This window comes from Acinonyx jubatus, chromosome C2 (genome assembly GCF_027475565.1).
Source record: "Acinonyx jubatus isolate Ajub_Pintada_27869175 chromosome C2, VMU_Ajub_asm_v1.0, whole genome shotgun sequence".
NCBI lineage: Eukaryota > Metazoa > Chordata > Mammalia > Carnivora > Felidae > Acinonyx > Acinonyx jubatus.
Window position 1 is genome coordinate 59,538,036 of NC_069384.1, and position 13,995 is coordinate 59,552,030.

Here is a 13,995-nt window from a genome sequence, read left to right on the forward strand (position 1 = left end):
CACCCAAACAGCATGGGAAGCTCTGAGGCTTCATTAGGCCCCAGAACAGGTTTGCCCTCAACAACTCTGCTCTGCTTCATTCAGGGCAACATTTCTCCTACAATTTTTGGCCATGCTGACTCTGAGAGTGCAAAGCTCTGAGGTTAAGTGCTGGTTCATAGTGGGAACTATAGAGGTCGAGGTGGTAGAATGAAGAATCCCAAGATGAAGAGGCTAAAGGGAATGTTTGGGATTCCCTTAGAAGGCTCTGCCTGGATCAGAAGAAAATTCTGGGAAGGGAATGTTGTCTCAGATTAGAGATAAGAGACACTGTCTAGGAGAAAAGAAGCCTCTCAGCTTAATGGTGAAGGTGACAGTATGACTTTCTCCTTGTATCGATATGGAGTTTATAGTTTTTATAGAAGAGTTCAGTATATTTGACTGCGTGTCTGTCATTAGCCAACTGTGGGACAATAGTTCTGGACTTGAGTTTCCTTTTGTACAAATGAAGGAGAGAGTAGAAACAAATACTCTCTAAATTCTGTTGCATGATTTTATAAAAACAGATTATGAATTTCCTGGGTGACTGTTTTAGAAATTGAACATGGCAGGAGAGTGAGAGCAATGCCTCGGGCTGGGTTCTTCAGGAAGTTTAGAGGTGGCAGTGGGTCAGGTAGGCTGAAGCTCTCCCAGCGATCTTTGTCCCATTCTTTTCTCCCTGTCTTTTTCTCCCACCCATTTACCTCTCTGGTGGAAGGCAGTGTGTCATAGTAGTTAGTTGTATGGGCTTGCGAAGCAGGTAGAAGTATATTCAAATCCCAGCTCTGGGGGTGCCTAGGTGGCTCAGTTAGTTGAGTGTCTGACTTCGGTTCAGGTCATGATCTCACGGTTCTTTGAGGTTGAGCCCTGCAACAGGCTCACTGATGTCAGCACAGAGTCTGCTTAGGATCCTCTATCCCCTTCTCTCTGCTCCTCTCCCATTCCCCGCCCCTGTCAAAAATAAATACACATTAAAAAAAAAAAATCCCAGCTCTGCCACTATGTATAACCTGAGGCAAATTTCTTGACTTCCCTTAGCCTCAATTTCCTCACCTACAAAACTAAGTTTATCTTCTTAAGGTTATCATAAAGTTTTAATGATGTAAGGTTTTCGATGTAAGGAAGGATACACAATATTTGCTATTCATTCTTCCTCATAAATATATTAGTGCTGATGCGGCCTATGTTTTTATTTTTAGTAGTCTAATTTTGACATGGAATTTTATTAATTTTAACCCACTATCCTACTTGTTTTCTGTTTATTGTGCATGGGAAAATCTAGGAATCATGTACTTTTACTTCTTCAGATATGTAACTGTCTCAGTCCCCAGTTCTGCTTGCACCATAAAGCTACTGAGCTAGATGGTATAAGGTACAAGAACTAGTGGGCACACAAAATTTTTCCACTGAGTTAAAATATAAATACTGATATACACAACAACATGTTAAAAATGCTGGCATTAAAAGCATTCAGGAGTAACAGGTAACTAAGTCACTGGGGATATATATTTCCTTCTTATACACTTAAGGGTTAGAGGAATAAAGATTGGGCAAAGGAAGCCTTGGATTCTTTGTAAAGTTCTTGTGCACTTTAAAGCTTTACCAGCATTGGGACACCTGGGTGGCTTAGTCCATTAAGCCGACTCTTCATTTCAGCTCAGGTTATGATCTCACGGTTCGTGGGTTCCAGCCCTGCGTCGGGCTCCGTGCTGACATCAGGGAGCCTGCTTGGGATTCTCTTTCTCTCTGACCCTCCACCGTTTATGCATGCTCTCTTTCTCTCTGTCTCTTTCAAAATAAATAAGTAAACTTCTAATAAAAAAAAAGGTAAAATATTACCAGGATTGCTGTGGACATCTGTCATGCCTGTGCACTAACAGCTCTTAACAGTAAATTTATTGAAGTTCGATATGATAACACTTCATAAATTATCTGTAAATTGTATCTTGATTCTGTAGTCAATAAGAAATAGCTTCTGTAGGTGAACAGGTAGTGGTGAGACTATTCAAGTTCCTTCTAAATGCAATTTTGAATGACATCGACACATTATTTTCATAATGCCTTTAATTTCAGTTGTTGGAGTGGTCACGTTCAGATTCTGCACTAGGCCTTTATAAAGACTGTCCGTGTGCTGTCTTTGGACAGCTACATGCCTGGTGCCCTCAGTTCTGAGGTCTACTGGCAGTCTAGGGGAGTCTCTTCCATGCTCACAAATGAACAAACATAGGAGCAGGTGGTGGGATCCTTGAGGGCAGGAGCTGTTTTATTCATTGTCATATATCCAGAGCCTGGGAGGTGACTGGCACTTTGTAGACACTTAGGACTTACTGGGTTTAGGGTCTGAAAGTATTGGGTCTTTGTTAAGCAGGAGATGAAGATGCCTGGGAATAAAAAGTTTATAGCATTATGAAAAGCATATCTGAGGCATGTTATGAACTGCATGGTTTAAAGTGATACTACAGTGGGAGCCATCATTCCTTTTCCACTTAACAACCTCATCCTGAATTACTCTGAGGTTGAGTCTCTGGGATTATGGGAATGGAGTCAAAGGGTCTTCTTAGCTAGAGCTACAATACAGGGGTAACAAGATTTGAAAGGAAGCCCATGTCCCAATGTGGGACAATGTCTTCCTCAGGGCGAGGAATTTTCCTCACCAAATGCAGCCAGATTCTACAGAGAGGTAGAAGCACTGGCCTTGTCCTTATAGTTCAGGATACAGTGAACCAAAGGAATGACCAAAACGGTGTTGGCCCACAAAAGTACAGGGTCAGCCTGATAGTTTAATTATAGGCTCGAAGGAAGAGAGACTGGCTGTTTTGCAAGATGGTTTACTGGCTGAGATTTCAAGGACCCCTGGCGAGTTGACAATTATGAGATCTGTTCATTTTTCCTTCACTGTGATGAATCATGTGTGTGTGTGTGTGTGTGTGTGTGTGTAGAGTCGAGTCACGTTTTATCAGCTTCTCTCTGAATTATTGCTTATCATTCAGGGACCTCCCAAGCACTTGAAGATTTACAGGATGAAGTCAGAGTTTTAGCTGGGGAGGTAGAACATTCTGTTTAGGAAGAAGCAGTTGGTTACACCTGCTACTCAGGGATGTCCTGGCTCCAGGAATCTTCCTACCCCATGCCAGAGAACATAGCACAGTCTTTCTCAGCAGGTCCTGGCCAGTTGCCCAGTGGCCTGGTAGCTAAAGGTGGCCACAGCGAGTATGTTCTCCTCTCCTTCAGCAAGACAGGATCTTGAGGAAAGCTTTACGGAACTCAACATTGAAGGTGGTATAGATCACAGGGTTGAGGGCACTGTTCACGTAGCCCAGCCACGTGGTGGCGCTGTAAAGCTCTGGGGACACATGGCAGACTTGGCAGTGGGTATTGAGAACGTGGGTCAAAAAGAAGGGCAGCCAGCAGACAATGAAGGTCCCTGGGTTACAAAGGAAGAGAGAAATTGGGTAAGGGGTTTGCTCACTCTTTCTGTTATAACAATGAAAATGATTCATGGTTGTTTGTTATCTGCCAGCGGCTATGCTGGAATTTTACATACCCGTTTATTTGTATACCAACCCTATGAAGTAGGTGTGATTAGCCACTTTTTTGGCGGGGGTGGTGAGAAAACTACATGCTTACATCTTTGATTCATCTCAGGCTTTTGTTCCTAAATCAGTTTTCTAGTTTGCTATTTAGGTAGCTCTTTACCAGTCTTTTCTACTTCTCAATTCAATTCAAATGTTTATTTAATGTCTAGCTGTGCGAGACCTGATCCTAGGCACTGATAGGGAAGAAGACCTTAAAGACATGACTGACAGTTCCTGCTGTTGAGATTACATCTAGATGTTCTCACAAAGTCCCTAAGATATGAAAAAGTGAGGTTTGTCAGTGACAATGAACAGAATAAATTGCCTTCACTAACTCTATATGGTACCTGTGACTTACTGATTTTTTTCTTAATTTAAATAAATCCTCTATTTTTCTCCTATAATGACTAACCCTGATTTTATTCATAACAGGAAACTTGGTATATACAGAAATGTGAAAGAAGGAAAATAACCATCCACCACTCAAAGACAATCACTTTTGACATCTTGGTAAATTAATTTTCGTATTTTTTTCTCTGTATTTAAAATAATCTAGATGTTATTGCACCATATGACTGAAGTTTTTTGCATCCCTATTTTTTTCGCTTAATAATTTAGAATACAAGTAAGCATTTATTAAATATCCAATATGTGCCAGAAATTTTTATTGAATTGTTATCTTCTTTATTATTTGATTTGTCCATTACAACTCCACGTGATGGGCAACAAACCCAATAGCTAAATGCAGCTCAACTAGGCCACTTGTTAAATTTCATGTTTCGTAAATTTCAGCCTAGGTCCTTTGAATTTTCACTGGAGTTAACATTTATACATAACCCCTGCTCAGTTGTATTGCAAACATTTATAAATATTACAGCTATTGAATTTCCAATTTCTGACGAATGCGGTTCCTTAGTACCCCCGGTCAGCTCCACCAACTCAATCTAACCCGACCAAATCCAACGCAACTCAATGTAACATGACCCAAACTCACCAAGCACAATGGCCAACATCTGGGTTGCCTTTTTCTCCCGAAGTGGCACTCCGCGGGATTGCAAGGGCCCCAACTTTAGAGATGTCGACAACCTGCCGTTACTGAGTTTTCGAACCTCTAAGCTGAGCTTGGGTGCCATGGTGGGGCTGAGGGAGTTCTGAGTCCTCCCCTCCCTTTTCAACTCTCCTTCTGCTTCTTGGAAGCCTGGTTGCCCCAAGGCAGTATCTTGGCAGATGCTGTAGTAGCGCTTCAGCTCCAGGTGTGCCCGGCCAGGGGATAGTGGCTGCAGGTGGGACAAGAGAGGGTCCTGAGACTCCTGGGGACACTGTTTACCTTCTGAATGTTCCTGAAAAGGAAAGAGGATGCAAAAAATTTAGAGGAAACCATCATGTTGTGAAACCTACATCTGAAAGTAGTGGAATCACGAAAAGTTACGGTATGTGAAATCTGCTTCTGACTTTACAACTAAAAAACACCCATCAGATATAGAACATTTGAGAATCACAATAATCCCCTTAGGAGGGTCGTATAGGGTTATAGCCTGGCCTTTTTGAGCTAGAATGACCTGGATATACAGAGGAACACATTAAATGACACTACTAAGATATAAATCATAAAATCTGGAATGTGGGGAAGTCTGTAAGATAAATGACTCAGTTTTCTTTTTCTCCAACAAATAAATTGCGACAAAAACAACAGTAACATTTACCAGTTGCAAAGTGTGGGTCTTATTTGAATTTTGATTCAAACAAACTACGAAAAATTTACAAAACAATTGGGGTAATGTGAACACTGATTGGATATTTAATGATATTAAGGAGTTATTGATTTGATATTAAGGAGTTATTGATTTGCTTAGTGTGATGTCTTGTGGTTACATGTTTATAAAATAGTCTGTATCCCTTAGAGAGTCTTACAGAAATATTTTTGGCTTAAATGTTATGATACTTGGGATTTGCTTTGTAAGAATCCAGTAGGCATGGATGAGTGTAGGTGGGAGTGTAGATGAAATAAGACTGGCCATGAGTTGATAATTGTTGAAGCTGGCTGATGGCTACTGAAGGATTTGTTATATTTGTCTTTCTACTTTTTTATTTTTGAAATTTTCCACAATAAAAAGTAGAAAGAAAGAAAGAAAGAAAGAAAGAAAGAAAGAAAGAAAGAAAGAAAGAAAGAAAGAAAGAAAAACCCAGGATTTTCATCTCAGCTTTCCTACTTATCAGATATATCCTTGGGCAAGTTAATTAAATACCTCTGAGCCTCATTTGTAAAACAGAAAAGAAATTGGGGGAAAAAAAAGGTTTAGGATGAGTAGACCCTGAGAGTAAAAAACTGCAGCTATTTGGATGTTTCTGGTATTTGGCAGGGATGTATGTGTTCAACATCTGAACTTCTTTCTATGCTTGAAGAATCAGACTCTGTGTCAATCTTGAGTAGTAGGCAGGACCCCTCAGCTCCCATTATTGAAACCATAAAAGCCATATGTTTACTCTCCCCACATCCTCACTGGTCACCTAGAACTCTGGCACATAAACCAAGCCCAGCAAATTAGAGAATTGTACCTAAGACCTTGAATTGGAGCTTGTGAAGCTGGGAGACTTTAGAATATATCTAGCAGTTGGGGCACCTGGGTGGCTCAGTCAGTTAAGCGTCCGACTGGCTCAGGTCATGATCTCATGGTTCATGAGTTCGAGCCCCGCATCAGGCTCTGTGCTGACAGCTCAGAGCTTGGAGCCTGCTTCAGATTCTGTGTCTCCATCTCTCTCTGCCCCTCCCCACTCGTGCTGTCTCTCTCTCTCTCAAATATAAATAAAAACATTTAAAAAAGAAAAGAATATGTCTAGCATACTGTGGCAGTCAGTGTCCAGTGTCCTAGGTCTTCCAACCAGATTCTTCCTTAGGCATGAACAGCATCATCTGAAGTTATTATTCATTGTCTGAGCTACTTTGGTATCCTTCTAGTAAATTCCTTTTTCTGTATGTTAGTCAGTGTTAGCAACCAAGAATGCTCACTACTTTCTCCTTAGTTCAAGGAATCACAGTGCTAGTGCACTGTACACACTCAGAAACATTGCTGAATGAATGAATGCAATAGGCCTTTAATATGATACAGTATTTTTAAAACTCTGCTCCATAGAGGTGTTCATAGGGATTCTAGTATAACATAATTTAAAAATTTTTGGTGGGGTTTTAAAATAATTCATATAAACATATCGTGTTTTTTTAATTTTTAAAATTTATTTTATATATATAGAGAGAGAGCACAAGTGGGGGAGAAGGGCAGAGGGGGAGGGAGAGAGAGAGAGAGAGAGAGAGAGAGAGAGAGAGAGAGAGAGACTCTTAAGCAGACTCCACGCTCAGCATGGGGCCCAACCCAGGGCTCAATTCCATGACCCTGGGATCCTGACCTGAGTCGAAATCAAGAGTTTGATGCTCAACTGACTGAGCCACCCAGGTGCCCTAGGCATATTGTGTTTTTATCTGAATGGCCATTTATAACCAATATTATGATTGTGCTGGCATCTAGTAATCTAAAAGTGACAATATTTAACTTCAAATGCATTACTTCTGAAACTAAAGGACTGGGGACAAATTCTTGAGTATTATGAAATCTCAGGTTTGAGAACATTGATCTAGTATAATTTGTCTCTATTTTACAGATGTGGAAACTCAGTTCTGAAGAAGCAAAGTGATCCTTTCAAGCATATATATTGGTGAGTGTATTTTTCAGCTCTCTGCAAATGCTCATCACTACCGTCATGACTGCCATGAAGAAACACTGGATTCCTCTGGGTCTGGCTGACAGAGCCCTCCACTCCCAGGTGGTAGGACAGGACCTGTTTCTCCATACTCCTGGCAATGCCAGCCTCTTGGCTCTCCATTCTCTCTTTAGAAGTTACTGCTTTTCTTCCTTTTGGCCTTAGAGTCTCCTCAGACCTTAGATCTGCTATAGGCAACTTTAAAATTCTTGCCTATTTTTAAAAAATTATTTACAGCAAGAATCTCTATCTGCTATACCAGGCATGTGTAAAAAGTGGTTAATTAACTATACAGAGATTGGACAAAGCTCAGACCTTCATCATTATGAGGTTTTGAAATTTTATTCCTAATGTTTACTTGGAGTTCAGGGAGAGGAATATTGATCTTCTATTTAACAGCTCCATTCTGTGCTCAGCTTACTTGGGAAGGCAGGGCTGGACTGAAGTAAAAGGACAAGGATAAGGGTGACCACAATATTGTCTTGGTTTTCCCCCATATACAGTGGGAAACAGAACACTTGAAAGTCTCACATTAGCATCTCTTCTCTGCTTTTTTGGCTCTGCCCATGTATGCTTCATTGATACCCTGTTCCCTCTAGGCAGGTGACTCTGGATGACATCCTCACACCACGCCAAGAGTCAGTGGCTCTAGTCATTGGGATCTATCTCCATAGTGATATGCTATCTGAATATCATTTGGAGATTCCTATTCTGGAGCTCAAATCAGGATCTCATCTTTATTAACAAGTAAGGGATTGGGGCCAGTCCATTCTGGGGTGGAAGTGGAAGCAAGTCAAGTCAGCATCTTGAGAAAAGGTATCCTATTCTTCTCCTATAATCAAAGCCATGGCTTACTTACCATTTGCCCCGTGGCATCTGATGGAAATCTGTCCCTTATTGAAAACTGCCGAATGGGATGCAGCCTCAGACAGGAAGACTAGGGTAGGTTGAAGGAGAAAAAGCTGTAGGTTAAGTTCTACATGGTTGAGCTATATAGATGCCAATGTTTGAAATATAATATGTTCCTATCCTCAGTCTCAGGTCCTTACCTCTTATTTCATGGGGACCAATATTCTTGTTCTACCCAAGTCTTGGAATTTCAACTTTGAGAGACTGACTCTCACTCAGGTCATTATAGGTTAATCTAAACATCCAAATTGGACCTGCCTTCAAGATAAAATTCAGTTCTTACTCTGTTTATGAAGCCCTTTCCTAAGCATATTGACCTCTCTTTTCTCATAACCTCCACAGCACTTATATTTTGGTGCTTTAATTGTCTTCATCTCAGTTCATAAACATCGCATCCAGTTTGGGGCTGTTAGTTAACTTTGAGTGGAGGGAGGTGTGCTTTATTTGCTTGTCTGGATTCTAAACTCCATGAAGGCAGAGGCCGTATAATATTCCTGCTACCCCTTCTTTAGCAGATTACAAGTGATTGGTATCCATCCATTTATGCTTCAAGTACATCTTGTGCCAGACACTGGGATAAGTAGGCTTTATAGCTCAAGTAAGTGGAAGATCAGTGCTGAGGTAGCTCTCCTTTTCAGGGCCTTGAAAGGCCCCATAAAACACATCATCAGTTTTCCATTTCACAAGCTGGGCAGCATCTTGACACAGGGGCAGATCTAGTAAGGAAAAGAGGTTTCCATGGACCCCAGTGATTCTTAGAATAAGATGTCTGCTAAAAAGTCAGTCCTGGGGACCTACCAGTGGTGCGTGGGATGGGACAACTACACACTAAGACTGCGAATCCTGTGTGACATTTGAACTTCTGGCCATTTGGGAGCAATGAAAAACTTTGATGGAAAGGAGAAGTCCAGAAACCATCCTATAATATTGCCAAGCAATTTGAGCTCCAAGGAAGACTAGCAGTGCACTTTTTGATTTAATTTCCTACTCTAAAGCATAGCTAATCCCAGTGGATTAGAAGGTGGGTGTCAGATGTGTGTCTCCTGAGGGGCAGTATGGCAAAAGCATGTCCTGCTGGACACAAGGCTGGAGGCCACCAGGCTGGGGACTGTTTCTCCTCTGTCCCTCCAGGGTGCTTACTTGTTGTGGGAAGCTAGGTCTGACACTGATGCACTGACTGTTCTGTCGAGTGAGGATCCGTTTCCGTCTCCTCTGTCTCAACACCACATAGATCCTGGCATAGACAAGGACCGTCACTCCAAACGGCAGGTAGAAGGACACCACTGAAGAGTAGATGACAAAATCAGGGTTGGAGATGGAGCAGACGGTGGGGTCTCCTGTGAGTGAGAGAAAAGGAGAAAGCAAAGCAGTTTGCCAAGTAGGAGACATCAGTGGGGAGTGTACAATATGGTCTCATATCTTGTGTGGCGTCTCCACCATCTAATCCACACAGAGCTTTGGGAAGCAGGGCTTCCCAGCCCCCCCCCCCCCACTCCCTCATCATGTCTCGGTTCACATCCTACCTCATATGCAGAGGCTCCTAAATGCCAGGAGCAAAAGTGGGTATAAGTATGCTTCTATTTGTGGAAAAATGGATATACCCACACATGCACACACACATGTGTGTGTCTACATACTTGTTTCAAGCATTGTCTTTAAGATTACTAGTGTTTGCTTCTAGGGAGGGTCACAGGGCAGCTACCAATCTAGGGTTGAAGGGAGATCTACATGTATGTATGTGTATATATATTCCCTCGCACCTTATGTTTTACCATGGGCAAGAATTTATTTTCTCATTAAAAATATTGAAAGCATATGCATGAGAAAGAGCAAAGAGAAAACACAGAGCTATTTCAGAATCACTGACCCCTGAAGACCCTCAGTATACCGTCACTGAGCCTGCACTGTCATCCTGTCCTTTCTCTCCTATCTGGGTAAACTGCTGCCTGTCCCTAGATTAGGCTTTGAGACCTCTCCCACAATTTCTCCATGCTTGAAGTCCTGTGAAGCCTGTCAGTGGGCAGAGTGACACTATGGTGAGCAGTGAGTGGAGCCCTGCCCCAACTCCCATTGGGTCTGGCCTGAGTGTATGTCTTGTCAGTGGGGCAGCAATTCTGGAAGCTTCTCTCTGCTGAGTCCCAGATGAGGTGGTGAGGACAGTGAGTCCTCTCCCCCAGGAGATGAGGTGCTTTGTCTCAATTATTTCACTGAAATAGTACTGTGCTGTTGGTACAATAACTATTGGGTGAATCCAAGAATGATGAATATATGAGCAAAGCAAACAAATGAGCATTTTGCAGGAGCACAGAAGCAGTCATTGGCTGGAGCATAGAGGGGAAAGCCTCATAATGTGATTGACGATATTTACCCCAAATAATTTCAACATTTAAGGAGGAAAGGATGATAAGCACTCACCAACTTCCTATTTCAAAAAAAGTATATGGAGCACCTACTATGTTCTAGGCACCATGCTGGGTGATAAAAACACTAAGTAGCCCTACTAAGTGGTCAAAGAGGCTTTTGTGAGCTAGCCTGGGAACCTGAGTCCCACAGAGGTGTGAAGGGCAGGGCTGGAAGCAGGTTGCCTTGACAGGTTCATAAACTTAAAGCTAATTGAAGGCTTTGTCTTCAGCTTGTTTCCAAAGACAGAAGAGCCTGATGCATCTGAATTTAGGATGAGTCTATTATTCTTTTAGTTTTGGGTTTCTCAACTGGGATCCCACCAGCTCCCGTGTTCTGAAAGCCAGATGAGGTGTTCTGCTGCTCAAATCTAGATAGCAGTCCTTCATTTCCTTGTTTCGAAGGAAATTTAAGACCACTGTTTTTATCTGTGAAATGAAGGGATTGTGCTGCCCATTCAGAGATTTTTAGAGTTTCCTCTAGAGCCACCACTCTCCGCTCCACTGCTTTCAATGATGGGAATTTCAGCTAGACTGCTGGGTCTCGGTGGGGAGCTGGGGCAACTCTAGTGAGCCAGGACCCCCAACCTTGGGACTCTCTGCAACCCAAGATCCTGCCTTATTTCTTATCCAGAAATGCATGTTGCTCTTTTCTCGTACAATGAGGACAACTCCAAGATGGAAGAAACTGATGTTCAACTTTTTTCTGCCTTGTGTTGTCTGACAATTCACAATCTCATATAGCAGCCTATTTCATTAAAAAGAGCTCTGCCAGGGGCACCTGGGTGGCTCAGTCAGTTGAGCATCCGACTACAGCTCAGGTCACGATCTCACAGTTCATGGGCTTGAGCCTAGCATCAGGCTCTGTGCTGACAGCTCAGAGCCTAGAGCCTGCTTCAGCTTCTGTGTCTCCTTCTCTCTCTGCCCCTCTCTCACTCATGTTCTGTCTCTCTCTTTAAAAAATAAACATTAAAAAAATAGCTTTGCCAGAAAGTTCTTTTGTGTTGCACTTCTTAGTGAAAATCCAGCCACTTCCAATATCAGGTGTCATTGGCAGTATCCTGCCCTTTTCTCCTCTACTTTTCACAGGGTGAGTAGAAAAAATGGCCGAGAGAAGTCATTTATATTGGGCTTTCGAATGAACTTGGGAACTTCCTTATAGATGGAAGAGGTGCTAGAGGAACCCACATCCATCACAATAATGAAACTGTACTGTGAAGGTCAGGCTGAGGCAGAGAAGGACGGCTGGGCTTCCTCCCTTTGAGTTCTGCTCACTAATTCCCTGAACTGTGCTCTAGGATGAGGTGACTGGTCTCTATGTCCACCAGCAGAACTACTAGTGCTTAGATTTTCTTTGGAGCAGGTGCATAGTTAAATTTTGATGTATAGAAACCTTTTCTAATACACAATAATAACAACAATAGCATTAGCTCATATCCATTGGGCCCTTACAGTGAACCTGAAGCTTGGATGTGATACATGAATAAGTGGAGGGCTGACTATCGTCTTATTAATAAACTTAAAAGTAAGAGAGAGCAGGGCGCCTGGCTGGATCAGTCAGAAGGGCATGTGACTCCTGATCTTGGGTTGGTGAGTTCGAGCCCCACGTTGTGTATAGAGATTACTAAAACAAAAATAAATTAAAAAAGAAACTTAAAAAAAATTTGCAATAGAATAAATCATGTACTTAAAAAAAAGTGAGAGAGATTGAAAGAGATGAGACAGAAGTGAGAGTGTACGTGTTAAGTCATGGGCATTTTCTGCCTTCTTAATTCTATATTTGAAAATCCTTTTGGAAAGATTTTTCTGAATTTTGTTTCTGGAATAATAATGATCTCACTGGTGACAACACCAATTAGCTCATCATTCTTCTGCACTTTAGATGTAGTCATTAACTGGGAACTCTGTCTAACGTCAGAGCTTGAGACTGTTTTAACTGTTACTAGGGTGTGTGTATCTGTGGGAGTGAGTAAAACAGCCCCCGCCAACCCCCATGAATGAGTAAGAGGAACCACTCACCCGAGTGAATGGTGGTGGGGATTTGCTGCTGGCCAGGGACAAGCAGTGCCTTCGTCTAGCAGTGGTTGTGAGATCCCGTACTACAAATTCCAACTTAGAATAATGGATTTTTGTATAGAAAGTAGGTTATAGAGGGTGGTTTAGTTATCAGACTAACCCAAAAAGCACATTTAACACTCATCAAAAATATCATTTTATTTATTAATTTTTTTTTAACATTTATTTATTCTTGAGAGACAGAGAGAGACAGAGCATGAGCAGGGGAGAGGCAGATAGAGTATCCAAAGCAGGATCCAGGCTCTGAGCTGTCAGCACAGAACCCCACGTGGGGCTTGAACCCACAAACTGCAAGATCATGACCTGAGCCGAAGTTGGATGCTTAACCAACTGAGCCACCCAGGTGCCCCTCAAAAATAGTATTTTAATGCCAGGCAGACTCTTAGAGTTGGGTTAGGGAATGTTGCTTTGGGGAGTAAATGTGTGTCCACAACCATGTTTGTGTGTATAAAGTGTCATTCAGTGAAAACAACAAAGTAACTAATGGTAAAGAGTAATGCAAACATGATAGTAACATCGTATTTTAGGAACACCTTGAGTTAACTAGGCAAATATTTGTTGGATGATTCAGCTGCTTAACCTTTAATGAAGCAAAGAAGCCTGACCTTGAGCATGCAGTGTGTGTTTGGCAGGTCTATGTATGTTATTCCAATTTATTCTTGACTTAATCATAAAAAGAAAAGCTCTATGAAGGAAGGAGAGTGGAATTATATCACATGTAGTGTCAGAGTCTAAGGTCAGTGATGAAAGTGAACATTATATAGAGCTGAAATTTGCTTTGAAAAATCTCCTGAATCACATACAAGATATACATGGTTTTATTACAGCCCTGAAGAGCAGTAAGTAAAGATGTGTGATACATACATTAATATGTCATATATGTATTCTAAAGAGTTCAAACACAGCATGCAATTTTAGAAATGAAGTTACTAGGTTTATTTGCAAGAGGCCATATATACAAATAAATGCTGGTAACTTTCTGACTGAGTATATAGACTCAGTCTATATATTTCAGTTTGCTCAAGTTTATGCTTCAGTGTATCCCAAATTTATCAATATGAAAACTTAGAAAAGTTAAGTAGATTGTTCAAGGAGACACAGCTGGTAAGTAGTAGAATTGAAGTTTGAATGTAGGTTTTTCTAATTCCAGAGCCTCTGTTTTCCTAAATGTGTTTTGACTTTTATTTTATTTTTTTTTTAATTTTTAAAAAATGTTTACATATTTATTTTGAGAGAGAGAGAGAGAGAGAATCTCAAGCAGACTC

The 13,995-nt window shown here is 41.5% G+C and overlaps 1 protein-coding gene and 1 long non-coding RNA gene across 2 annotated transcripts in view; one reads left to right on the forward strand and one right to left on the reverse strand.

The window, feature by feature from the left end:
* Positions 1 to 13,995, forward strand: part of LOC128315181 (uncharacterized) — a 100,308-nt gene that overhangs the window by 32,153 nt on the left and 54,160 nt on the right. The window contains exons 3-4 of the long non-coding RNA XR_008297670.1: positions 4,026 to 4,103; positions 7,248 to 7,301. This is a non-coding gene — a long non-coding RNA (uncharacterized LOC128315181). The remainder of the gene's footprint in view (positions 1 to 4,025; positions 4,104 to 7,247; positions 7,302 to 13,995) is intronic.
* DRD3 (dopamine receptor D3) overlaps positions 2,933 to 13,995 on the reverse strand; it is a 33,552-nt gene continuing 22,489 nt past the window's right edge. Inside the window, exons 4-7 of the mRNA XM_027060887.2 lie at positions 9,396 to 9,592; positions 8,206 to 8,283; positions 4,588 to 4,933; positions 2,933 to 3,442 (exon numbers count right to left, since the gene is read on the reverse strand). Of these exons, the coding sequence (XP_026916688.2) occupies positions 3,246 to 3,442; positions 4,588 to 4,933; positions 8,206 to 8,283; positions 9,396 to 9,592 (818 nt within the window). The 3' untranslated portion in view covers positions 2,933 to 3,245. The remainder of the gene's footprint in view (positions 3,443 to 4,587; positions 4,934 to 8,205; positions 8,284 to 9,395; positions 9,593 to 13,995) is intronic.